Source organism: Drosophila sechellia, chromosome 2L, assembly GCF_004382195.2.
Source record: "Drosophila sechellia strain sech25 chromosome 2L, ASM438219v1, whole genome shotgun sequence".
Lineage (NCBI taxonomy): Eukaryota > Metazoa > Arthropoda > Insecta > Diptera > Drosophilidae > Drosophila > Drosophila sechellia.
The window spans coordinates 20852191-20879284 of NC_045949.1; the positions used below are offsets into that span (position 1 = coordinate 20852191).

The 27094-nt window shown below is 38.4% G+C and overlaps 4 protein-coding genes and 1 pseudogene across 6 annotated transcripts; 3 read left to right on the forward strand and 2 right to left on the reverse strand.

The window, feature by feature from the left end:
* Positions 1 to 3: 3 nt before the first annotated feature.
* LOC6618264 lies at positions 4 to 1716 on the reverse strand (annotated as a pseudogene).
* Positions 1717 to 3249: 1533 nt separating this feature from the next.
* On the reverse strand, positions 3250 to 26898 carry LOC6618269. Of its 2 annotated transcripts, XM_002042506.2 has the most exons (11): positions 25310 to 26898; positions 21767 to 21873; positions 18801 to 18874; positions 14295 to 14411; positions 6736 to 6865; positions 6586 to 6672; positions 5173 to 6528; positions 4513 to 5113; positions 4326 to 4449; positions 3616 to 3745; positions 3250 to 3556 (listed from the first exon to the last, which is right to left on the reverse strand). In XM_002042506.2, exons 1-11 carry the CDS (start codon positions 25798 to 25800, stop codon positions 3423 to 3425), a joined length of 3351 nt encoding a protein of 1116 aa, XP_002042542.1. In that variant the 5' UTR covers positions 25801 to 26898; the 3' UTR covers positions 3250 to 3422. The 2 variants fall into 2 exon arrangements, with proteins under 2 accessions (XP_002042542.1, XP_032572304.1); XM_032716413.1 differs by lacking the exon at positions 14295 to 14411.
* LOC116800612 (gustatory and pheromone receptor 39a-like) lies at positions 7691 to 8795 on the forward strand. Its single transcript, XM_032716504.1, is given in 2 exon segments — positions 7691 to 7755; positions 7757 to 8795. Coding segments are annotated over 2 exon segments (870 nt in total). The 3' UTR covers positions 8562 to 8795.
* LOC6618270 (gustatory and pheromone receptor 39a) lies at positions 8829 to 14296 on the forward strand. Of its 2 annotated transcripts, none has more exons than XM_002042507.2 (4): positions 8829 to 9768; positions 13890 to 13952; positions 14051 to 14140; positions 14200 to 14296. In XM_002042507.2, the coding sequence occupies exons 1-4, from the start codon at positions 8863 to 8865 to the stop codon at positions 14284 to 14286; spliced, it is 1146 nt and encodes a 381-aa protein (XP_002042543.1). In that variant the 5' UTR covers positions 8829 to 8862; the 3' UTR covers positions 14287 to 14296. The 2 variants fall into 2 exon arrangements, with proteins under 2 accessions (XP_002042543.1, XP_032572388.1); XM_032716497.1 differs by lacking the exon at positions 8829 to 9768 and adding an exon at positions 12913 to 13794.
* LOC116800203 (gustatory and pheromone receptor 39a) lies at positions 11201 to 12124 on the forward strand. The gene has a single exon (XM_032713928.1). It carries the CDS (start codon positions 11201 to 11203, stop codon positions 12122 to 12124), a length of 924 nt encoding a protein of 307 aa, XP_032569819.1.
* Positions 26899 to 27094: the final 196 nt, after the last annotated feature.

The following is a 27094-nucleotide window of genomic DNA, read 5'->3' on the forward strand; positions in this document are numbered from 1 at the left end:
ATATAAAATTTAAAAATTTAATTACTAATAAACATCAATACAGATTAAAGTATAAGAAACATTTAATTCAAAGAGAATTCCTAACAAAACGAAGAAAGGTCCCATTATGAGCAGTAAGAACAAAGGCTTTGGGATCGAACCTCATTTCCGGCAAAGTCCTTTCGCAGAGTTCCACCTGAAAGTGTTTAAGAGTGTGCAACAGTCCAACTCTTATCTCCAATTGGCCAAGTAGTGTCCCAATGCAGCCTCTTGGTCCTGCACCGAAGGGCAAATAGGTCATGGGATGATGCTGTTGACGTTGTTCGGGTGAGAAACGACCTGGGTCAAAGATTTCGGGGTTTGGCCAGTCAAAGATTCTGAAAATTATAAAATAAACTGCCAAACACGTGTCTGATAACCTTTTACCTGTGCATTTCGATGAATTCCCAATACTGATATGTAGACCGGGTACCTGCACGCAATTTGAAGACGGAAGACGATCCACAGTTCCACGATGAAAGATCATTGCAGCATCGGTCTAGGAAAGCCGTAGGCGGATATAGTCTTAAAACTTCTTCCACCACCTGCCGTAGGTATACCAATCCGGTTACGGTGTCATAGCTAAGTTGGTGGTCATGGTTAGACTGAAGTGCAGCCCGGAGCTCCGCCCGCAATCGATGTTGAATAGTCGGATTTTTTGCCAGTTCGTACAGGGCAAAAGTTATTGTGGAAGACGAGGTATCAAAGCCAGCCAAAATCAAAAAAGCAGCCTGTGCTACGAAGAAGTCTGGTCGATGGATTATGTTTTCCGCAGTTTCTGTACGCTGCAACTGCAAAAATATATCAATCAAATCGTGGCGTTTCTCTTCATTTCTGCGCGTTGAGCAAGGACGTAATTCATAGACTTGCGCATGAAAAGTTCGTACTCTTCTGAATAAAGATGAGTGCGAGCCTTTGCGACAGTCGCGGAAAAAAGAACATTGTAAATAGGTGTAACAAGCGCTTTGGCCTTGGGTCGTTCACTTTAACACACATTCTACGAAACTCTGCCTCTGGATTCTGCAAACTTTTCGCCTCAATGCCAAAAGCCAATGTTGCAATAATGTCCGTTGTGAAGAGAGCACACAATTGTTTAACCTCCAGTTCAACGCTGTCTGCGCCATTTAGTATTTTCTCCATATGAGCCTCGAGATTCTGTCCAATTTTTTCCAGAAGTCCATACATTTGACGCACCTTTCCTACAGCAAAGAAGGGCGCAAAGATCTTATGCGTCTCCCGCCAAGTCTCATATTTGGTAAAGAATAGGTTTTGGGAGCCCATTGTATCTCGTATCGCATCTGTGGTCTCAAAGCGGCTCGAGAATTGAGCGAAGTCTTCGACCAAAATGCGCTTTATCAGAGCCGGATCTCGGAGAAGTAGTGCATGGTTGTGCAGCACGTGGATTCCTACAAAGGCGCGGCCGGCAGCTTCTTTACTCTCATATAGCTCTCGAAATTGATCACCGAAGCAGCAGTCTCCACACAAAAGGTTCCACACATTTCCCACGAATGGAGCTGCCGGAAGGTAGGGGACGCCTAAACATCGCCAGATGCGGAAATGTCTCCGTTGCCACAACCAAACGGCTAGTAATGCAAGCAGCCATCCACCGCTGACGATCAAGGGGAGCAGAACAACAGATCCAACAGCCAGAGCGGCACAAAAAAATACAAATACAGCGATAGCCATGTTATCGTAAAGATTGTCTGACCACAAATGCATCTATCTATTTTCCAGAGTGACTTTATGTATGCATCAGCTTAATTGATTGTTCGTCGCTATCTGTTCGACTAATACAATTGCATTATTCAAGATTTTGCTCTCATATTACAATTTGCTCTCTTATAAAAAACCGAAGAATACACAAATTGTGAACCCTGTATTTTCTACCAATAGAGTACGTTAGATGTACAACTAATTTATGGCTCGAATTATTTCTCTTATTCATAAGTTCAAACAGAGAGAAAGTTAAAGTTGAAATTCTTAACTATAAAATCTCAGTTAATGAGAGTGCATTGCAAATTATAATATAAAACAAGGGGGAACTCGCTGTAGTCGAGTCTCCCGCCTATCATATAACTATTACTATTACTATATTACTATAACTAACTAGTGAGAGTGCGAACATGAATTTTTAAAATTTGTTTGACAAGTGGAGAAAATGACTCTTGGGCGTGACAGTTGTAAGCGGTTTGTTGGCATTAGAAGGAATTAAATGGGGGAATTTCTTGGCACTGCGATATAAACTAGCAAGACTAAAAATAAAACAAAAAAAGGTCAAGACATTTTTGAAAAGTGTGGGCCGGCAGTTTTATGTGTTTTGTGCGAGTTCGAGTGGGCAAATCGATGGAAATTTACAACACAAAAAGAAAATAAACAAATTCAAAATGTAGGCGTAGCTGCTTTGGGCGGTTTAGTGGCCGTGGTAAATAGAATTTTGGCAAATCGATAGAAATTTACACGACAGTGTGAAAAAATGTCAACACATTTTATAAAAGTGTGGGCGTGGCAGTTTTCTGCGGCTTGTGGGCGTGGCAACATGGGTCAACAAACTTGCACTGCGTCTTTGTCTCTAGAATCTGTAAGCTGAATCTCAACCTTCTAGCTTTATAGTACCTGAGATCACGACGTTGGTTATATGTGAAGCGTTCGTTGTATAGGAGTGGTTGATCTGTTCTCTGACAGAGGCAATGTGGATTGCATATGGCAAGGGCGTCGTTTCTGATGTACCAATCCGCATTTTCCCAGCGACCGGGTTTGGTATAAAACAGTTGATAAAAGCTAAATATTTTTTTAAAATTCTTAGCGTGACAGATTTTGCGATTTATCAGCGCGGCAATCAAACTTGTACAGCCTAAGCTTCGCTAAGATCTGCTTGCCTAATTCTTCTAGCTCTTGTACCTAATTCCAGATATCTAGACGTTTCTATTTTTTGATAATAAGCAAGCAAAGCTTTTGAAATCACACGACCTCCCTGATCTGCAGTGGCTGTTGTTCATTCGTAATGGCCAAATCAAGGCTCTAAACAAATTAAAAGGTCCAGAAGAAAGTGCACTAAGATGAGTTTCTCGATCATCAGAGGAAAAATTTTCAATTTCTCTTACAGTCAAGTTGTGAACGTGACAGCTATTTGTGTTTGGTCGCCGTCATGAAAAAAGTTTCACAACTTTCAAAATAGGAAGTTATTTACAATTTTCAAGCAATGCCCATTTGAAGAAATGCACCAACGAAAAATTTTGTAAAATCGTTAGTTTATTATATTTATTGGTTGTCGGCTGCCCATTTCTTGTATAAAAATATGCTTATTAGGCATTTTGTACAATTAGTGCTGAGCAGTTTGCAGAAATTATTTGTTAAAATAAAGATTGAATTAAATAAATTCATATCACGGACATCAGCATCAATCGTTAGGGGCCGTGTAGATTTGGATGCTGGCCACTTGAATTCTGGAGGGCTTTGGCCACCTCCTCTTGCAATGTACTTGGTGGCTCCGATACAATATCCGTATGCATAGATAGATACTTTAATTTATTTGTAACAGCTAAAAGTATGATACAAATTATTAATATACCAAAGTTTGAGTAAAACATTAATTGATACCTGGACGAAGATCAATAAGGGAACAGTGCTGATCAACCCAGAGGAAAGCGGTCCGGCGTAGCTCATCAAGACTAGCACTTGAGACTGTTGACGTGTAAGAGGCAAGCAAAGGTTCCAGAATGAGACCCAACTAAAAAACAACAATGAATGATTGATAAGACCGTAATTAAACTTTAAAAATGATATTATATTAATATTTTATTTAGTTTTAAAGAGTCCAAAAAATACAAAATACATTTTCTAGTTGTTAAGACAATAACATCATTGGATCCCCAAGCTATTAAACACATATTATTCTTCGCCACAAAATTTGTTATTAGAATTTTCTAATTTAGTGTGCGATCGTAAGTTGTTATTTTCTTCGTCACTTTAACGGGAAAACAACGCCTAAATTTGTAACTCCAACAATGTTTTGAATTAATATTTGTCTTGTTAATTATTATTGATATACCAAAAATTTGGAACGCTCACTATAGCGTATACAAAATGAATTAATTTTATTCGCCCAAATGATTTTTTCTACAGACAACATTTATCAAAGCCTTAAAAATAGTCAAAGGCACACCATTAGATTAAAATGTAATAAAATAAGATATTTGGTATTAACCACGGTAAATAATGTGAAAAAGTCGTTAGGAATAAACGTAACCGCCGCTATGTTGCGACTATGGTCTATAGGGGACTATAACGTTTTATCTTGTTCTACTTACAATCCAAAACTTCCAGTCGTTCATTGTATTGTATCGTACATAAATGTCGTAGAGCTGCCGAACATGTTCTGTACCCTGCCTCGTTACAGGCGCTCCATTAGCTGGCAAAATTGAGTGAAGGTGCCTAATTAAGAAAAAAATATATCTTTATTTGTTAGAGGGTATGGTTGTCTTGGGACAAGCTCACGTCAGCGAATTGTTTAGCTCGTCTCGCTCCAAGCGCAAAGCTTCAATTTTATCCTTTAAAACATTGCGCTCCTGTCGCAGTTGCTTTACGTGGTCTGCTCCCTTTTGTAGCATGGCCGCCTTACTTAACTTGGCGTTGGGATTTTGCTGAAGCTGTGGTATGAGCGCGTGCAGAGTGTCAAATCCATTCTTTATGTTATAACGCCGCTTCTGCTCGGCGTGGATATGGCCAGCACGACGCTGCGTGTCTCGCGGCTGAAATTTAAGGCTGGTTGTAGGAGACAATGGAGAATCCTGTGACTCGTGGAACGGCGATTCCGGTGACAAACTCAAGCTATTACTGCCCATGTTAGCTGTGGCCAGCCCAAAACCGTGTATTTTACTTCCTATAGGGGGACTGTGCAATGCAGAGTTGATAGCCATAGGCAAGGAGGCGGACTTTTTTGGTGAGTGTTGATGTGTTGGCACCGGAACCGACAACGGCGATGTGACGTTAGCGTAATGAACCGGAGGAGCATTGTTGCTGTTAGTGGTGGCTATGGCACTGACGGAAGATGAATTTGATGACGAACTGTTCGCCACTGCTGTTTGTAGGCGTGAATCTAAAATTGTAAATATCTTAGCACCATTTGTTCGGAGAATACAAAACAAAAAAACTTACTCGAAGTGAGCAGTTGAGCCAGGGTGCTGTTTAGCATGGGATCGCTGGTTGCCTGCTGCATTTGCTGAGTGACCAGCAGGTTGCTGCAACTATGTGCGCTTAATGAAGAACTTCCAGCTCCAGCAGCAGACACCACTGAAGTGTGTTGCTGGTGCATCGAATTACTCCGCACCCTTGACTTGCCCTTGGAGTGATACTTGGGCACTGCGAAGGGCTGCTCATGATGCAGCTGGCGACCATCGGGTAGTTTATTAAGGGAAACATTCAGTGGTAAGCTGTTGGAGCGATAGATTTCTTTAGGTAAAATGGTATTGGGCGAAACCCATGTGGCTGAGCTGACAGCAGTTTGTAGTTGCTGTTGCTGATGGTTTTGCTGCTGGTGCTGCTGCTGCTGCAACAAGCAAGCCACTGTGGTTTGGTGCTGCTGTTGCTGTGTATTGCTAACCTGCTGCTGACGCGTAAGCTGCAACAGTTGTTGATTTGCCATGCCTACGGGAAGGGACTGTTGCATTTGCGGGGGCTCTTGCTGCAGATAACTTGGCTGCTGCTGCGTCTGTCTGGGGACATTAAGAAAAGTTCCCGTCGAGGCGGACTTCTTAAATTGCGGATAGGGCTTGAAGCCAATAGAATTGTATGCATTGTCGTTTAGTAATGACAGCACATCGGCATGAAGAGGCTCTGCCTTGACGTTGAGTTGCTGCTGATGCTGATAGTTATCTGCGTAATTGCTAATAAAACTCTGATTATTAAAGGCGTTTGTTGCCTGGGCCGAAAAGGGTTGCTGTTGAGGCAGCTGCTGTTGTTGGGAAGCCTGAAAAGAAGACACTAACACGTGTTGCTGCTGCTGGTTCTTCTGTTGTTCGGCCAGCATTTGCTGATACAGGTTCGTCTGGTGCATTGTGGGCTGGGCCTTGTCGTAATTGTGGGGCTCGCGTCGGAATGGCCGCTGAGTGCTCTTGGCCACGCGACCGTTTATAACACACCTATTGCTGCTGTTCTCGTTTGCACTAGCAGTTCCAAAATGCTTCCCTCCGTGTATCCGTCCTGACATTGATCCCGGGTCCCCGAGAAGCTGAGAATCATTGTTGGATTGCTGCACCTGTCGTGCAACAGAAAATCGTTGCTCCACCTCACTGTACGACACGTTATTTATGGGCGTGTTAAGCTCAAGCATGCTAGCATCCACATTTAGAGCGCCATTGTTACTGCTGTTTACCACATCCATTATGCTATCATTGCAATACAGCGTATGAGGAGCCCCGACAATCGCTGACAGGCAATATTCGTCGTTCTTGAGCATTTCAGCGTCGGTCCCCTCTTCTGGAACTGGAGGCAAGCGTGTGGTTGGAATCAAGTCTGTAAAACAATGTTGGAGTGTTTCATCTATTTAGAAAAATTAACGACTCTTCATACCTGAAAAGCTAATGTCGATGTCATCTAAATTCGGTTGCAAGGGACCAAGACTGGGCTGTATAAAGTCCGCGATGCCCGCGCCGCGTGCTATGAAATAATTAGCATTAAGCTTTGGCGATGTAACAGTAGTTTTTTTTTAATAATACGCACCAATTTCCCTCGAATCTGGAAATGGGAATGGAACGTTTATAGCCGAGAATAAGGTGTCTGTGGTCCAATCGTCTGGCATTAAATTCCTATCGTTCAAAGGCGACCATTCCAAAAAGTCCAATTCGCTTTTCTGTAAGTAGAATAATTTAAGTGAACTTCGTAACTTAACTTTTTTAGGATAGGCAGCCGTCGATGTGAGAATTCGACTAAATATTCTTAATTTCGTATATAGTACACTGTGGAATAGAAGAAAATAAAAGAAGAGAGAAAGTTTTAGTCGAGTTCCCCGACTTTTTCATCATTTTTCTGTCATATTGATAGATATTGGAAAAAAAAAATGAGAACAAATTTAAAAATAATTCAAAAGTGATGGCGTGGCAGTTTTGTGCGGTTTGTGGGCGTTGGAGTTTTATAGTTTCTAAGATCTCAACGTTCATATAGACGGAGAGACGGACATGGCTAGATCGGCTCGGCTATTGATACTGATCAAGAATATATATATGTATATATACTATATACATATATAGTATGTATATAAGTATATATACTATATACTTATATACATATATATACTATATATGAAAAGCTTCGTTCTGGCTGTTTCAACGAATCTAGTATACCCTTTTGTAACGGGTAACGGGTATAATAAATATTGGTTGGACATTTATGTATATAGCTTAAGAACATGAAATTTTTATTGGAAAATCTATATTCCTTACTTAACTAGAGTGCGAGGGAGACAGAGATATTCAAAAAAGGAAGAAGTAAAGTCTTTTGATTGTAATTGTAGTCTTTCCTACGTAAAGGACCCATTATACAAACTGTAGCAAAAAAGCAATCATCATTATCTACGAAAAGATTCAAACAACCTGGCAATTAACGTAATTGAAATACACTCGGTTCGATAATTTTATGATTCGTTAGTTAGTTCAGTGAAACATGACAAAGAGCACGAATGGGCACAAGAAATCGAAAGCTTCTGTTTTTCCTGCACTATCAGCGCTACTTGGGCCTTACAAACTTCAGAATCGCTGCATATTTACTGGCTCCATAGTACTTGGTCTTCAACTGCGACTCAAATTCTGATCGTTGGGGTTTTTATGGCCGCTCTGGCCGAATCACTTTACTACATGGATACAAAATCCCAGACTGGCAACATCTTTGACAATGCAGTGATACTAACCACCTCGGTCACTCAATTGCTAGCCAATCTTTGGCTCCGCTCGCAGCAGAAATCACAAGCGAACCTGCTTCAACGACTTTCGCAGGTGGTAGAACTTTTGCACTTTAAGCCTTATGCAGTTCCACAGTTCAGTTGGTTATACCGTATCTGACTATTAGTGTGCCTTATCTATGGGGCAATGGTGACGCATTTTGGCATAAATTGGTTGACAACTATGCAGATCAGCCGTGTCCTGACTTTGATAGGATTTGTATCTAGGTGCGTTTTGGCCAACTTTCAATTCACCTGTTATACCGGCATGGTGTTGGTCTTGAAAAATCTGCTTCAAGTCCAGGTTAAGCAACTGGAACACTTTGTGTCCACACCCACCATCTCAATGGCTGGAGTAGCCGGCTGTTTGAGAACCCACGATGAAATCCTACTGTTGGGTCAAAGAGAACTGATAGCCGTTTATGGTGGAGTTGTACTATTTCTCTTTATTTACCAAGTCATGCAGTGTATATTAATATTTTACATCAGCAACCTCGAGTGGTTTCATTCAAGCAATGACCTAGTTCTCATTTTCTGTTGGTTGGCACCGATGCTCTTCTATCTCATCCTACCTATGTTAACGCTTGACCGTCCTTTTAATAAAAACATGTGAATGTGTAACGACGAAGTGATACTTATATATTTTTCCTTTATCGAAATTGGTATTACACTTTCGTTAGCAATAAATTATGTTCATGTGATCGGTTTTGGTATTAAAAAGTTTAGAAGTTCTATCTCCCTTAAAGTATTTATGTTACGCAGTTTATGGAAATTAATCATTATCAACAGGCCATCGCACAATTCGTTTGTACTTAGATGCCCAAATACTTTAGGTACGAGGTGTTTGCACAAGAATTGGTTTTTGGAAGTCAACCACAAAAATAGCAGTTCAACTCAGTTTATCAACATTCAAAATGAACTTCCAACCGTGTGAACTCTGTGCTTATTACCGCCTTTGCCGATATCTAGGGATATTCTGCATTGATTATAGTCCCACTAAAAATAAGTTCCGGCTGCGGCGCAGCGTTCTCTGTTACGTAGTTCACTTTGCCTTGCAAGCCTACTTAGTTGGTGGTATGTCCGTCATGGTCATATATTGGCGTAGGTGCTTCAAAAGCGAGCTTACCACGACTGGAAACCACTTCGACCGTCTTGTAATGGTAATTGCCCTTGGTATTCTGGTTGTCCAGAATGCGTGGCTTATCTGGCTGCAAGCCCCACACCTGCGAATTGTCAGGCAAATAGAGTTTTATCGAAGGAATCAATTGGCAAATTTTCGGCTGCTCCTCCCCAAACGTCTGCTTTGGGTAATTATTGCAACCAATGTTCTCTACATGGCTAACTTTATTAAGACGTGTATATTCGAATGGCTGACGGATGCTTCTCGACTCTTTGTCATTACCTCTTTGGGATTTCCTTTACGATATCTGGTTACTAGCTTTACAATGGGCACATATTTTTGCATGGTGCATATTGTACGCCTGGTGCTTGGCTGGAATCAGTCGCAGATTAACGCGATAATAGATAAATCGGCAGACCTCAAAATGACTAGCCCTAATCGTCTGCGTTTACGTGTATGCCTGGAGATGCACGATCGCCTGATGCTGCTCTGCAATGATGAGATCAGTCTTGTCTACGGGTTTATAGCCTGGCTGTCTTGGATGTTTGCCTCGCTTGATGTAACTGGAGTAATTTATTTGACTATGGTTATTCAGACTAACAAATCAATCATTGTAAAATTGATAACAAACGTAGTGTGGCTTTCGCCAACTTTTATGACGTGCGCCGCTAGCTTCATGAGTAACCGTGTTACAATTCAGGTAAGTTTAAATTAATTCGATCTTATTATAGCTGGTGTAAATATTTGGGCAATGATTTAATATCTAAGAATTTTAATTTTTTAATATTGACTCAGAACTACACATGCTTAGATGCTATCTTAGTATACCTCTATTAATATTAATTAGTTAATAAGGTCGAAGTAGATGTGTAGCGGGCTGTTAGTCGCGCTGTAACTTTTCATCATGCCACTCGGCGCCGAGTTGTGAGTGTTTATTTTCACGTTTAGGTTCCTTGGTTTATTATGCATTCGACATAAGCGTGTAAGCGGCAATGTTTGGCATACAACTAAAACAGATGAAATAATTGTTCTGTCAGTAGCAGCACCCGCCCATGCCTTCATGAAGCCTGGAGAATACAAGCTTGCCATTTACGACCAAATGGGAAATACGCATTCTGTGGCCAATTATGGCACAGCCTACCTGACGGTGGGTCTAATCCATATGTACTTCTTTTTGCGCCGTTCCAGACTATCATCTCTAACATCTCTTCTTCTGTATCATAATAGAAAAGATCTGGGGAATCGCCACGTCACCGATTATGCCCGAATTTATGCAGTGTACGACAGCCATGTGTTTCTCACCAGTTTTCTCCAGATCAAGACGTTTGGCCACTCTAGCCGTATAGCGGCCAACCTCCTACTTACATACAACCATGATATATAGAGAGCTGTCCACTTTAGTAACTGGATAATTTAATAACTGACCCACTCATCACTGACTCTGGCCATGTCCGACTTTCCGTCCGTATGAACATAGAGAACTACAACATAGGAACCATAAAACATATAAAGTTCAGTTTACAATGGCCAGCCTAACATAACCCACCTAAAACTGTTACGGCCAACGATTGCAATATTCTATCGATGTGCGAAAATAATTTCGAAATTTGTGGGTATCCAATCGTTACCGATATAGGAAACACCCTCTTTTCTAGTTTTATGCCTCACACTTCTTTAACTTAGTAACGGTTATATGATTGGAAAGAAAATCAACCTATCATCTATCTATCAAAGTGATAACTGTTTGATTAAAAATTAATACTTAATATATATACTATATACTATACTATATAATATATATTCGTATATACAATTTTCTTAAATTGACCCAAATTGTTTCAAAATCAAATGCTAATTTTGCTTTAAGTGTTTTTGTAAAAAATTATCATATTAATTTAACAATTCGTTCGAGTACATGAAAGAGAAAAACTAATATTGATACGCTTACTGCATATTTAAGTACCCAAACTTAATCCATTAGGGGCTTTTTATCCTATGCAAGAACTCGACTGTGGGTAAGCAACGGTCTACTAGACCATGTCCCTAAAGTGCTTCTATTGACATATTTTTGTGAAAGCACAATAAATGAATCTGCTTTAGAATTTAGTGATTAGTTGATTGACGCAGACCAAATGACGCGCAACGCGTTTGAAGAGTTGAGGGTTCAGTTGCGAACCTTAAGATGGCTTGGAGTCCTGCGGTTCACTATCGACTTTAATAAGTGCTTAGTACGGGAAAACGCTTCTGAGGAGCGCAGTGCCTCTCTGTATTTGATAGGTGTAGTGGGAATTACGTGCAGCTTGATCATCTACAGCACTTACTATCCCAGTCACTTTATAATGGGAAAACACAACAGCACGGGCAACTGCTATGCCCTAATCAACATCAGGTCCTGTTCCGTGGTAACAATGCTGATTTACATACAGCTCTATATACAACGTTTTCGATTCGTCACCCTCTTACAGTCCATTCTACGTTTTAACCACATCTCTGGGAGTCACAGAAAAGAAGAAACATTTGCTTTTTATTATTATACACATTTATCCTTACTAATCATTTGTATGCTGAACTATGCTTATGGCTACTGGACAGCAGGTGTTCGCTTGACCACAATTACCATTTATCTGCTTCAGTACGGGTTTTCGTACCTCTTCCTCGGACAGGTGCTGGTCCTGTTTGCCTGCATTCAACAAATATTACTTTCGATTTTAAAGTACTATAACCAAGTAGTTCTTATAAATTTTAAATCATGCAAGGAGAGTCGCGAATTATATTACAACTTTTGCAAATACAACCAAGTAATATGGCTAAGCTATATCGAGATCAATCATTGTTTCGGTTTGTTACTATTACTCGTAACCGGATTAATTCTGCTAATCACCCCTTTTGGGCCGTTCTATTTGGTATCTACCATATTTGAAGGACGATTTCGTCAGAATTGGCAGTTTACCTTAATGTCGTTAACTGCCATACTTTGGAGCCTGCCATGGATAGTTTTGCTGGTTTTTTCAATGGGCAGGAATGATGTACAGAAGGAGGTTGGTAAATGTGTGTAATACCCTTTAAAGTAAGTAGCATAGTGGTTTGTTTCTAAACTAACATTAGTTTTTATACATGTTACTTGTAGAGTAAAAGGGTATACTACATTCGTTGAAAAGTATGTACCAGTTAGAAGGAAGCATATAATGTATATACATATTCTTGATCAGGATCCGTAGCCGCGTCGATCTGGCCATGTCCGTCTGTATGTATCGTTGAAATCTTATAAAACCTAGAAAGTTGAGGCTAAGCATGCAGATCCCAGAGACGCAGAGAAATTTCAACAAATTTTTGTCATATCGAAGGAAAACAAATAAAATCAAAAACAAATCAAACAAGTTTTCAAAAGTCTGTGAGTTACTGGTTTTGGCGAGAACTTTTAGACATATGAATACAAATTTACAAGTCTAAGAAGAAAACTAAATAAGATCTAAAAACATTTGAAGTATGCTTTTGGACCGCTTGTGAAATCTCGACGTTTATACTGGCGGACATGTCCAGATCGACTCGGCTAGTGATCCTGATCAAGAATATTCATATGTACATACGGTAGGAAACGCTGGCTACATATTTTTCAACAAAATATCTATCACTCAACAAGTTTTAAGGATTAAAGCAAAAGGGCAACAATACTTTTGTACGTGTATTAAAAGCAGGACCTCCAAAAGGTGGGGGAGCAATTAAATTAATTCCCCGGCTACACAGAAAAACTAATCAATTACCGTGAACATACTGACAGTGTCATATCGTGTAAATCAATAATGAAATTGGATACATATTCAGTAAATTTGTTAGTTCGCAGTGACCCATCAACTGCATAATGTCAAAAGTCTGCCGGGACCTACGTATCTATCTCCGTCTTCTTCACGTCATGGGCATGGTGTGCTGGCATTTCGATTCCGACCACTGTCAACTAATGGCCACGTCCGGAAGCGAGCGCTATGCCTTCGTTTATGCTGGCTGTATTTTAGTTTCTACAACGGCTAGCTTTATCTTTGCCCTTCTACAGCCGAATCGATTCCACTTAGCCATTTACAACCAGACGGGAAATTTTTATGATGCCGTCATATTTCGCAGCACTTGTTTGGTGCTTTTCTTGGTTTATGTGATCTTGTATGTAAGGCGGCATAGGTACAGGGATTTGGTTCAACATATATTGCGTCTTAACAGACGCTGTGTTAGCAGTTGCACAGACCAACAGTTTCTGCACAACATAATACTTTACGGCATGCTCACGATCCTCTGCTTCGGCAACTATCTCCACGGCTACGCTCGCGCTGGACTGGTCACACTTCCACTGGCCCTTTGTATGTTGGTTTATATCTACGCCTTTTTGGTTCTATGCCTTCTGCTGATGTTCTTTGTTAGTCTTAAGCAAGTAATGACCGCGGGCTTGATTCACCACAACCAACAGCTTTGTCAGGCCTCTGGTCTTCGAGGCAGGCAGCAGATCCTGCAAGTGGGCGGCGGCGAACTAAACGAGTGCTTCGGCTTACTTATGCTGCCCATTGTAGCCCTGGTGCTCCTGATGGCACCTTCGGGGCCGTTCTTCTTAATCAGTACCGTTTTAGAGGGAAAATTTCGCCCTGACGAATGCTTGATCATGCTTTTGACCTCCTCCACTTGGGATACTCCGTGGATGATTATGTTGGTTTTCATGTTACGAACTGATGGCATTTCAGAGGAAGTGAGTTATTTGTGGGAAACAAGGTCAAAAATTAAATTTTAAAGATCAATTATTTAATGAAAACATTCACATCTGCCTTACACCATTTTTTGTAGGCAAATAAAACAGCAAAGATCCTGACAAAAGTACCTCGAACCGGAACTGGGTTGGATAGAATGGTAAGTGGATTCTGTTTTAAATTTGCTTTAAGTGGTACAATGTTTGCGAATATAATAATAATCACTGTTAGGTAAAAACTAAATTATTCTTTTTCCAGATTGAAAAATTCTTACTCAAGAACCTTCGACAGCAGCCCATTTTAACCGCTTATGGATTTTTCGCGTTGGATAAAAGCACTTTGTTTAAGGTAATACATTTTGTACATCTAAAGCAAACGTTGATAGTCAAGTTTCCATATTGATATAGCTATTTACTGCAATCTTCACGTATATGGTTATTTTGGTCCAATTCAAGGAGATGGAAAATTCCACAAAGTCTATTAATAAATTTTGATCACTTACCGAATCATATGTTAAACAGCCCGTAGCCTTCGACCTATAGTTCCTGCGCCATTTCCTGTATTCGGCTTTTATAACAGCTGAGTGCCGTTTCCAGTATTTGCCTTCAAGAACAACAGTCTGCGTGGTTCATAACAGAAAGAAAAAGCGCGATGAGAAAAGAAACACGGCAAATTCAAATTAATTACCCAATATATTTTCAGAGGTATCTTAACTTAATTAGCGAATTGCACAATATATGAGAAACTTTGTAAAACCCATTTAAATTGCTAGGCACACGCTCAGATCTATAATGTAATCGTGAACATTTAAAAAACTTAATTATACATCCTTAAATATTATACCCACGCACGTTTTGTAAAAAACTTTTTCGCAAAACCCAAGAACTAACTAACAAGCAACAAATTTGCCGAATAACCCCAATAAGAGATTCACGCTACCTAACATCTTAAACAGTTACATTTTCAGACCTTTATAATAACCAAAATTATAAAAATCAATATCTTTAGAAAAGTCCACACACGAACTTTTATTGTTGCTGTGAACAGTAATCCACGCAATGACGAGGAGCGTGTGTGCGACTATGTATAAAGAATAGAAAATCTGTTACGATCATCGTTCTCGTTTTTATTTTATAAGCTCGTCATTTATTTTATTGATATTACGATTATTTATATCTTTATAACAAAACAGAACAGAACAGGGGCAAAAAAGATTGCTTTTCCGCGTTTAATTTCTATATATGTATGTATGTCGTGTAAGAGAATTTTTCAAAAAATTATAACTAAGCAAATTAAGTTCTTACGTACATTTCCGAGTTTTTTTAAATAACTACCAAAATTCTTTCCTTGTAGCCCTTTAAATTATGAAATCATATGTATTTATTTTTTCAGCTAGAATAAAAAATACTAATTACAATTCTTACATTTACTTAAAAATGCAGAAATTTACTAAAACTAGCCAGTCTATTGCTTAAGATAAGTTTTAATTTTAGAAATGTCTACTACAATATAAAAAATGCAATTCGTATAAAACGTTTTTGTTGAAATAAAAACAATATCTAAAAAAATATTCCTGTTGTCAAGGTATTCTAAAATCAAACAAGCTTACTTAAATGAGACTTTGGGGTCTTCAAGTCCATAATCTGTTATTTAAAATATTATGTATTAGTATTAAATTTTAAAGTAAAATGTTTACGTTGTGTAAAAACTGAAAATAATATAACTAGTGTCGATTCGGAGCCTTTACTGCAAAATATCTAATATATCTAGCAAAAACGTACAATTATACTTGCTTATTTTTTTTGTTATGCCTTTTTATTAATGTTACTATTTAATACCAGAAATGGTCCGAGATGAAAAATTCAAATTTTCTTTAATCTCCGTTACCTCATTAAGAAGTTTTCCTACCCGATACTTGCAGGTATAAGAAAGAGTTTCGACCCCATAAGCATATTATTTTTGATCACTAGCAGGGTCGGTCTGGACAAGTGTCTGTATCCGTCCGTCTAACTGTAAGTGTGACTGTCAAAATATCTGAAACTATAGAACGTTGGGATTAAAACATGCTGATACCACAATAGTTTCTCATGCCAGTATGCAATTGCTGGAGCGAAGCGTTTCCGGACCTATAAAGTATATATATTATTAATCAGGATCAATATCAGGGTCGATCTGGCTATGTTTGCATGTCCGTCCGTCTGCCCGTATGAACGCCGAGATCTCGGAAACTATAAAAGTTGGGATTAGACATGAAGATTCTAGTATCTCATAAGTCGCACATGTTGCCATGACCACTGTATCACCCACTAACCACCCAAAACATATACTTTTGAAAAATGGAGCGAACACAAACAGTTCACATTTCTCAATATTTTTCATATTATCATTCTTCTTGTTCCTTGTTTCTGAATACCCCACTAAGCGACCAACACTGCTACGTCTACTCTTTTAAAACATGTTTCGATTTTTTTCATCCTTTTATTTGCCTGGCCAAATTCTATCGATTATCTAAGAGAATTTCGAAATTTCTCACTCGCACTCCAACTTTCTGAGAAACGGGTATCTGATAGTCGCGAAAGTTGGTTCTAGTGTTTTCTCTTGTTATGGTTGGTAATACAAACAATTATTGAAATAAAAATCAAGTATCATTATGAAAATTTAAGGGAAAATAGGCAAACGATAACAACAAAAATGTTTATACATTCTGGTCCTTATGCTCAATCTCAGTTTACAAATAAAAATGCCCCCCTCCAAAAAGTTCATGACGGCTAAAAATAACACTGCAAAAAGTCCCACTGCTCTTATCACTTGTCGCAAGAGAGAATACGCCGGAAAGTAGTCGGTAGACCCACGGCAATTCATGGGGTCCAAGCTCTATCAAACCCTGGTATTTAATGGCGTCGACGATCACGCCGCAATCGAGTGATGCCGTTTTTCCAGCAGCGTGAGACACCTACCGGTCAGTGCTTTTTGGAGAGGTGGTGCTGTGTAGCCGCAGAATATAGTAGCCGCGGAATGTAGTAGCCGCGAAAAGTAGTGTTTTGTCGATATCAATCCAGGCGTGCGCCACATTTCACAAGGAATTCCACGTTTATGATGCGCATCGATGGTCCGAAATGAACTGATCAAAGGCATTTAAAGTAGTAGTAGTAAAGTAGTAAAACGACGTAAGAAATGGCTGGTGCTGACAATATTAAATATATACATGTACATTCATATATATATATATACATGTTGCCACTTGACTTGGAAACCAACAGAATTTTACAAGGGTATACTAGATTCGTTGAAAAGTATGTAACAGGCAGAAGGAAGCGTTTCCGACTATATATTCTTGATCAGGATCAATAGCCGTGTAGCCATGTCCGCCTGTCCGTATGAACTTCGAGATCTCAGGAACTATAAAAGCTAGGTTGAGATTCACCATACAGATTCAAGACACAAAGACGCAGCGCAAGTTTGTTGACCCATGTTGCCACGCTCACTCTAACGCACACAAACCGCACAAACCGTTGATATTTTTTCACTTTTTTATTAGTCTTCGATTTGCTATCGATTTTCAAAGAAACGTTTTGCCACACCCACTCTAACGCCTTAAATCTGCTAAGTCGGTCACGACCACACTTTTGAACAATTTTTAAATTTTTTCTCATTTTATTAATCTTGTAAGTTTACATTGTGTTCATTGTGTTCATTGAAGAATGTGTTACAAATGTCTGGCTTTTATCTGTTAAAGATTAAGTTCCATTATTATACACATTTAAATCATAAAATGACTTTTCCTTCTAAGAGTATTAAAAATGAAGTTTATTATTATTATACTATAAAATGTCTATTAGATTAACTAGACCACCGATAGATTTGTATAAAGTGCACGTGCTTCGTCTTGATCAGGATCACTAGCCAAGTCGATATCCGCTTGTCCGTATGAACGTCGAGGTTTTGGAGATAGCATAAGAACTAGCAGATATTTGTTAAATTTTTTTTAGGACTTTGGACAGTGATAGCGTTACCACTGCATACCTTATATAAACTTGTTAGCTTTTATTTTTCTGTTTATACTGTCAGCAGACGGACGGACCAACGAACATGGGCAAAATGACTTGGGTAGTTATCCTGAATATACATAAGAATATACAAATATACTTTATAGGACTGGAAGCATTCATCTACCTCTATTATATTTATCAGCCAATCTGGTATACCTTTTAATTGTTTTAATAAAGGGTATAAATACAGTATTACCTAACATGTATCATCAACAAAAGTATCATCAAGCAGAAGTCTTCACAAGCTACTACACACAGATACCTGTTAGTCAGGTAAAGAAAGTCTAAAAAATGAAGTAATTTGTTCAATTGCTGGTGCACATCGTTTCAACGGTAGAAATTGGCAATACAACAAAATAAACAAAAATGCTAAGTTTGGGAGTGTAAGTTTAAGGCGTTACAAAATAAACCTTCTAGTTCATCCTGTTCCCAAGAAAGAAACGTTTCCGAACGTATAAAGTTTTTGTATTCTTGATCAAGATCACCAGCCAGGTCGATATGGTAATGTCCGTCCGGCTGTACATATAAATGCTTTGATTCGATAACTATTTTAAATAATAAAACGTTGAAATTATGAAGTTTCTAATGACGCCAAGGCTTTGCTATTTTCTTAAGAATTTTGCTACGCTCGCGTTAACCCCTACACATTTATTTAAACAAGATTTTAAACATTTATCAATTGTCGTTCTACAAATTCGATGTACAACTGTGTACAAATATTCTTAAAGAAAAGATTTCGTCTTTTCACACTATAATAAAACTTAAATTTTGTGATAAGAGCAATGTTGAGTTCTTAATACTATTATTATTAAATTATTATAAAATAAAAAGTTTTAATGGAATCGCAGAAAATACTGTGAACGTCAAATAATTTCCCAGAACTTATTACGACACTATGTTCGTGGCCAAATTATATAAAAGGATGCCAGTTGGCTATACCCAAATCTACAGGTACTTACTTGAGGATTACTATGTATATCAACGTCCAGCGGCGACGCAAATTGACACACCGGGGTTCTGCGCTTTTGTATGACTGCAAAAATGGAAAACACACAAACACGGTTTAGTATGGAAAACATAAAAACGGCGTGATAAGATAGAGATAGTGAGTTCCCCAGAGATGACAAAATGTGTCAGAAACACGTGTCCTTATTACCAGTGGTTCTTCCTAACACCTATCTGGAAAGCTCTGACGTAGCTAACAAGTGCCTAAAAAAGCAAGCTGCTCTTAATTTTTACTTTAAGTCTTTAGGCATATGGACACAACAAATACCCTAGAGCCTTTGTATCAGCAGAAGAAACATTCAGAATTTGTAAACGCTAACGTGTTGAATAAGATGAAATAAAAAAATTGATTTTAAAAAACTGAGTCTAAATAGTAATAAGGCTGAAAACAAAATTTTTGAAATAAATAAAGAATAAAAATGTCAGTGACTGTTCTGATATTTTCAGATTTAACAACAGATTTCTTTTATTTTTATAAAACTTGTCTATTTCACTTTGTTAGCGTATTTTGAATTAAAAAACAAAACAAGAAGGAATGCTATAGTCGAGTCCACAGACTATCAGATACCCGTTACTCAGCTAGTGTGAATGCGAACGCGAAATATCATATTTCTGGGATATCGATAGATATTGGGGAATAAAATGTGGTTTGGTGGACTAAGGGCGTTAAAGTGGGCGTGGCAAAAAGTGTTTTGGCAAACTAATGTAAATTTAAGCGACTAATAAAATTATGAAAAAGTATCGTTGCGTTTATGTCTCTAGAATCTGTATGCTGAATCTCAACCTTCTAGCTTTTATAGTTTTTGAGGTCTCGAAGTTCATACGGACAGACGGACATGGCTAGATGGATTCGGCTATTGATCCTGATCAAGAATATATATACTTTATATGGTCGGTAACGCTTCCTTCTGCCTGTTACATACTTTTCAACGAATCTGGTATTCCCTACGACCCATGTTGCCACGGCCCCTCTAAAGCCCACTTTAACGATATTTAATATTTTTTCACATTTTTATAAGTCTTGTAAATCTTATATCCATTTGCAAAATAATTTTGTCCGCACCCACTCTAACGCCCAACAACCGCACAAAACCGCCACGCACATATTTATGAACCATTTTTCGATATTTTTACATAATTTTTGTAGTCCTGTAAATTTTTATCGATTTGCAAAAAACTCTAACCGCCGAACCGGTCACGTCCACACTTTGGAACAATTTTTAAATTTTTTTCTTATTTTATGAAGAATTTTCGCTTTTGCATTCACACTAGCTGAGTAACGGGTATCTGATAGTCGGGGATCTCGACTATAGCATCCCCTTTTGTTTTTTTTTAAAGGATTAAGAATTTGAACCTTTTGGGTGAAATTTCACAAAGTACTTTAGAAAGGCGAAAAAAAACTAAAAACTATGCTATTTTTTGAAACGAATTCGAAATATTCTTCTAATATTCTTTTTTTCTAAAAAGACCTCATAAAAACACTGGATTTCCGGCTTTTCAAACTGGTTATCCTCCTTAAGACAAGACCTTTAGACTACAGAATTTTATTCGGAAATACCTAGATTTCGTTTGCCACATCGAAAATCCGGAAGACTAATTTTGTGAATTAATAGATCTCTACCGAAATTCGTGTGTATTCATTTAAAACATTGTTTAGTCACGATTAACGCAACAAAAGAACGCACAAGTAAAATTATAAATATGGAATCGCAACAGATTATTTGCTTCCATTATCTTTCCAGGACCTTCACATATGAGGTATTTACGAATGGTATATATGAACTTAGATAATAACAAAAATTATAGTACTAATTAAAAGACAAAATGATATTTGCTGATGAGACGGTTGTAGTGTCTACCTATAAATAAGCAAAAAAAATTCCATTTGCCTTTGTCGCCGATCCGTTGTCGCCGACATCTAGAAGGCCGAAGAGATAATCACTGCCCTCACGATGGCTTTGTAACACAGGGCTGCCGGCCTCCCACTCGCAGAGATGATGTAACGGAAAATTTTGGAAATAGTATCAGCAGACTGTCGGTCCACTAGCTGTCAAGCTAAATGCATAATCAACCCGATTCGCTGTTTGCCTGACTTATGCTTTATGTCATTTACTTCTGCTTTTTAAAAGTGCTAATCAATCAATACTTGAAACTGCGGCTGAAGTGCGCGGGAAACTCCGAGGCTGTCTAGACGATAGAGCCGGTGGTCAGTGAAGTCTAGCAGCGCCGAAATCATATGTTTAGCTTTTAATTACACCCCATCAAAAACAAAAGTTAGCAGAGAACAGAAATGAAATGACAATCGGCTAGGGTCCAGACTATGATAAGGGCCAGCGGCACAGCCGACCAGACCATGATAAGAACCCGAAGTGGCGAAGGCGACTGAGGAGTCGGCGATGCCCGCCTGGCAACGCTAATTCATCCAGTATCCCGTCCAGCCAGCTAAACGGGGATCATGCCTAGAATCTGCCCCAAACAAGCTGACAACTATTGGCCGACCAGCAGCTTCAAAAGCGAGAGCGGATGAGAAGGTAACTTGTGCTTTTAAAGCTTATGGAGGCCTCTGGCTCTCTGATTCACTCAGATTTTTTTTGTTCATGAGGCTTTTGCACGTGTAGCGCTTTTCAAGAAGATGCTCATAACATTAGTTTACTTGTTTGGAATATTTTACCAATGCCGTGCCCACACAATGATAATAACATCTGAAAAATTCTGTGAGATACAATCTCATGTGCCGTAACAAACAAATAGTTGGGAGCCTTATCATCTCCTTATCACAAGGCAACGACAACTACTCCCACATTTTTATTAGGTATTTGGGAAACCCTCGCCAAATGTTCTCTTAATTAAATCATTTATTTGGGTATGATGTTGCTTGCAGTTCGATCATACTATTAAAAGGGCTTGTTATATTACTTACACTGCATGTGCCAGCAACGCCAGATGACATTGTTTAGGCGAATTTTGTCCTTCCACCGAAGTCGCACTCCTTTGAAATGATTCCATTTGGGCGAGGTAAGTTTTTGACTGTAAATTAAAAGTTAATTTGTGTTCAATAAAGTTAAATATATATAAATTAAAAATTAAATAAAATACTTTATAACATGGAAAATTTTCTATCTATACTATCAGTTACAAAACAAATCAATGCGGAGATTGCGTTATAAAAATAGGCTGAACCTCAGCCCTAAGCCGTTTGCAATCTTTTTAAAATATACACGCTTCTGTGTATACATTTGTATCGGTTTTAACAAAAACACCTATTAAATAAATAATAGCATATTAATTTAGGAAGAAATTCCTAGTTTCTAGTTAAATTGTTATCAAGCTATTTTAAGGAATTATAGACATAATTTATTCCGATTGTGGTTTTTTCAAAATTATTTTTTAACAATTTTGGTTTAAATGGAGCAATATAATATGAAATACATAAAAACTGTGAAATTTGTATCGAACATTTTCGATAAATATTTTAATATAAATATTAATTTTTAAAACCCTTTCATATGGTATTATATGTATTTAAATCAGATCTTTAAAAATGTGTTTGTCCCCATAAAGATATATATAAGGTAAATAACGTGGACGGCAGTCCACGTAGGGGCGACTACTATGGTAACGAAAGTCCTATACTACACGGGAAAAATTTGTGAAATTATAACAGTTAAAAGTTCCAGTTAAAGTGATATTATTAAACAAAAATTTTAAAAACCTTTAAATATTTACATTTTGTCCCACCATAGCTGCTATGCCATTGAAACTAGATGGCTGTGTACAAAAAAAGTTTCTTTCGACTATCTGATCAAACGTCTTGACGAGATAAAAAACTATCAAATGAAATGAAACAAAAGAAAAATCATCCAATGCGTATTTATAACAATATGTTTTTCTGTGGGTCATGTAATTTCCACCAGCCTGTAATGGTTTAAATTTTTAGCTCAAAAAAGCTGGGTTCGGAAAAATCGAATTTTTGAAATTTAAAAGCTGGAGTCGCTTGCCCATTTTTTGCCCACGTCCATTTTTTAAGATATGAATTTTCGAAAAAGTTCCAAAATTTTCTAAAATCAAAAATTTTACTTTTTTCAAATTTTTTTTTAAATCGCAATAATTGTTTGCCCTCGTTTGTCCACATTTGCCCAAGATTAGATTTTAACTTTTGTCCATCCTTCAAAATTAGTTTTTTTCTTTCGCGCAGTCTTAAAAATAAATAATTTCCTTTGCCCATCGTTTAAACAAAGTTTTTTTTGTTAGCCTACCTCTTTAAAATAAATATTTTCAATTAAAAACTAATTTTAAAGGGTGGGCAAACTTTAAAATCTAATTTTAAAGGATGGGCAAACAAAATAATTTATTTTTAAAGGGTGGGTAAACGTTTTTAATTGAAAATTTTTATTTTAAAGAGGTGGGCAAACGGAATTGTTTATTTTTTAAGTGTGTGCAAACAAAAAAGAATTTTGCTTAAAGTTTTTTTTAAGGGTGGGCAAACGATAAAAACTAATACTAATGGTTGGGCAAACGTTTTTTGTTGATAATATTTCGTTTTAATAGATGGTCAAACGTTTTATTTACTGAGTATACCGAGGTAAACTTGAAAGTTTTATATTTTATAAAGTATAAATTTTTTCCAAATTTTAAAGGGTGGGCAAACGATGTTATTGCGATTTAAAAAAAAAAATTGAAAAAAGTGAAATTTTTGATTTTCGAAAATTTTCTAACTTTTTCGAAAATTCATATCTCAAAAACTGGACAAAAAAATAATTGGTGGGCAAACGATTCCAGTTTTTAAATTTCAAAAATTTGATTTTTCGAACCCAGCTTCTTTGAGCTGTAGAACTCGACTCTGTCTTGTTTTATTTCTTGTGTATATAGAAGACAAAATGTCTTTGGCATATCAGTAGAAATTGTCAAGACAACTAAAATGAAAAAAGTCGTCAAAGTTTTCCACTGGTAACCCTCATCAAGAATATACATATATACTTTATAGGAAATACAAGCTTTCATCTACCTGCTGATACATAATTTTAAAGGAATGTAGTACGGCTAATGGAAAATGTTGCTTTTAGGTTTTTATGAAGTGAAGTGGAAAATATTTTTCGTAACAAAAGTGCAAATCAGAGATCTTGTTCGTCACTTGTTTTTTCCTCATCAAAGTGTTTATGTTTGATCGAGTCTTATCAGAAAAGCACAAAGCAAAGATAGCTAAGATAGAAATGCCTTTCCAACAACATACAACAAAGTCTCAAGCTTCACGTGTTCAAAGGGTAGGCTAAAGCAGTATAAATGTTACGGTTTTCTCCCTAAACTTGCGGGTTTTTCAAAAAGTCGCAAAAATACATTTTCTTATATTTTAGTTTTGTATAGATTAATTGTCCCGAATTTGGAAAAATTACTATTTTTCTTTCTTTATAACTTGTATATGCTGCATTAATAATCATGGAATTTTAAGAGAAACAAAACTTTAAATTTTATAAGAAATAGGTAGAGTCGCTTCAAAAAAAAATCAGCAACAAGTAAAATAAACAAGAGAGAATGCTATAGTCGGTTTCCCCGATGTAACTCAGTGTAAATGCGAACGCGAAATTTCATAATTTTTTCTGGGATATCGGTAGATATTGGGGAATTAAATAAGAAAAAATTTAAAAAGTGTTCAAAAATGTGGGCGGTGGGCAGTGGGCGTGGAAAAAATCGATAGAAATTTAAGCGATAATAAAATTATAAAAAAAATCTAAAAATTATTCAAAAATGTGGGCGTGGCAGTTTTGGGCGGTTTTAGGGCGTTAGAGTGGTCGTGGAAAACAATTTTTTTTCGAATCGATAGAAATTTACAAGACTAATTAAAATGCGAAAAAATATCAACACGTTTTTCAATCGGATTGAAATCGCTAAAGCGCACCAGGAGATCGCACACTCTCCTGGTAAGTGGCACCACCACATCACTTAAAACAACAATAAAATCACATGGTAGTGTAAATGCAAGAAATCGGAATTCCTAGATATTTACAATAAGCAAGCAACAAAAAAATAATAGCTTCACAATTCAGATGTTTAGTTGATAAGGTCCTCTCAGATAATAATATGTTGTAAGAAATTTGCATATTATTTTGCAAAATTAAGTGCTTTAAAATCATTCTGATATCGCTTTGGCATTACTTTAATATTTTCATTATGATTGCGCTGTCGTTTGCAGAAATGGGAGAAGTACCACCCAGAAAGAGGGGTATACGCGGTTGCAGAGGTTGAGGAGCGATTGAGGCAATGTGGGGCCAAAGTAACCCGAGCAGCGACGTCACGTCTCAACATGTGCCGCGATTATGGGACCGAAGCGGTCCAAGCTTTTTCGGTTGCTGGATTTTCGTTGGCCAGTTGAGCGTTATCACGCTCGAAACGCGTGAACAAGCGGGAAACTACATTTCATAGTTTTTTGGTGCCCCGGTGTTTGGTTGTGGTCTCGTGGTCAACTCACCTATAGGCCAGATTCATGCACTTGAAGAGTTTGGTGAGCGAGGTCTCTATCTCCAGGTGGGAGGTCACCATGCTCATGCTGCTCTCGTCGCCCTCCTGGTCCATGGCGCTGAAGTGGGCCACTGTCTGGGGTACGTACAGCTGCACGTCACGACATGTGTTGGTTGGCTCGCCCGGCTTGCCCAGACCGGGGTCCTCAGGGTCCAGCATCTTCACCTCGCCGTCATCCTCGAGGTCGTCCTGCGCCTCCTCTGCCTCGAAGTGCGAGACCATAAACTGACCGGAGTGGATGGACTCCCGCTCCGCTTTGAGCAGGTCTGCAGTAGCCTCTGCGGACCCTGACGCCGAAGCACCTGCTCCCGTTGCGTACTGCAATTGCTGGAAGTTCTGGGACAGAGACTGTTGCAGATAAGGCTGCTGATGCAGCTGCGGCAGCTGGTGGGGAAACATTTGGCTTGTACGTTGGAATCCCTTGTGTTTATTCAGCATCATTTTCAACAGGTGCCAGGGGATGCCTATGCAAATAGTTTACTGTTGACCTAAAAAGTTTGGCGGTTGATGATTATGTCGATATGGCGAGGGCACATTTAATGGTTTTTTAATGTGTCTTGCGTAGCAATGGTTTTTAATAGCTGGCGCTGACTTTTTTTTTAATTTGGATGGGGTTTTTCCATCGTTCCAAAATATGTAAACGTTCGCAGAAACTTGATCAAAAAAATATGTTTTATCTTGCCTCGCGATTAGCACATTTATTAATTCTCTATAGATCTTGTCCTGTGTGTCCTTGTCATTCTATTATCTAAATTAGTAACATAAGCGATTATTTGAAAGAGACATAGCACGGTTTTAAGATTTTGATTTGTTTACAATGCCCGACACCTTCAGCTTTCCGTCATCGACACCTGTCCGATTGAAGATTCTCTAATGGCAAACACGCCCCGATTTTGCCGTTATATGCGTCACACAGCACAATAATAACAATATTCGCACACACACAATCGCGCGCGGGGTTGGCTGGGGATACGGACGTCAGAACGAGACGTCAGTGGACGCTTTTATCATCTTGATAGTGAAGCCCTCAAACTACTCGCAAACACACGCGGATATGATGGAGGGCAAACGAAGCGGGCAGAACGAGCGGTTTCATTCCACAAACGTAACTGATCGGAGAACGAAGCTGCGAAACGCACATAACCTGCGCCGCACACATCCAAAACAATGAACAGCTGACGCGCAATCTCTCTCTCTACCTCACTCGAGCTGCTTATCAGCAAGGAAAACGTACATATATATGTATAGACATGTTCTTCTATATGCGCAGATACCAGGCAGAAATGTTCTCCCCCTTTCCACTATAACTATATGGAGCTTAGTCGATTTGACTCCTGGCATTCGGCCTTGCCATCCATTGTATGCACTCCACAAGCAGTTCTGTGTTTGCACTTTTGACCTCTGGCTCAGCGCTGTCTTTGGATTTTTCCTTTTTCCGTTCCCACTCATATATACACTCATACACACGCGCACTGCGATTGTGGTACAACTGCAGCTGCCCCCTAAAGCAGAAACACGAGCAGTTAGCAGGCACGACGGACTACCAATACCACGCACACACGCGCAATACAAAGCTGCTACGTAGTTTAATTACAATTTAGCACACATTAACTTATTGCGGGTAGCGAGCCCTCGCCATCAAATCAGGGTTGTCAAGCATTTGGCGACTCTGATAAACAGCACCATCTTCCTAAAAATGGCTGTAAGCTGTGAGCCGAAAAGCGCAATAATGAGC

Excerpts from the sequence above, each read along its gene's own strand:
- LOC6618270 (XM_002042507.2), top strand. The coding sequence starts at position 8,863 with ATGAACTTCCAACCGTGTGAACTCTGTGCTTATTACCGCCTTTGCCGA. Across the intron at positions 13,953-14,050 it reads GAACTGGGTTGGATAGAATG|ATTGAAAAATTCTTACTCAA; the intron begins GTAAGTGGATTC and ends TTCTTTTTCCAG. Across the intron at positions 14,141-14,199 it reads ATAAAAGCACTTTGTTTAAG|CTATTTACTGCAATCTTCAC; the intron begins GTAATACATTTT and ends ATATTGATATAG.
- LOC6618269 (XM_002042506.2), bottom strand. The coding sequence starts at position 25,800 with ATGATGCTGAATAAACACAAGGGATTCCAACGTACAAGCCAAATGTTT. Across the intron at positions 18,875-21,766 it reads GCGTTGCTGGCACATGCAGT|TCATACAAAAGCGCAGAACC; the intron begins GTAAGTAATATA and ends CCATTTTTGCAG. Across the intron at positions 6,866-14,294 it reads GCTGTTTAACATATGATTCG|AAAAGCGAATTGGACTTTTT; the intron begins GTAAGTGATCAA and ends TTCTACTTACAG.
- LOC116800203 (XM_032713928.1), top strand. The coding sequence starts at position 11,201 with ATGACGCGCAACGCGTTTGAAGAGTTGAGGGTTCAGTTGCGAACCTTA.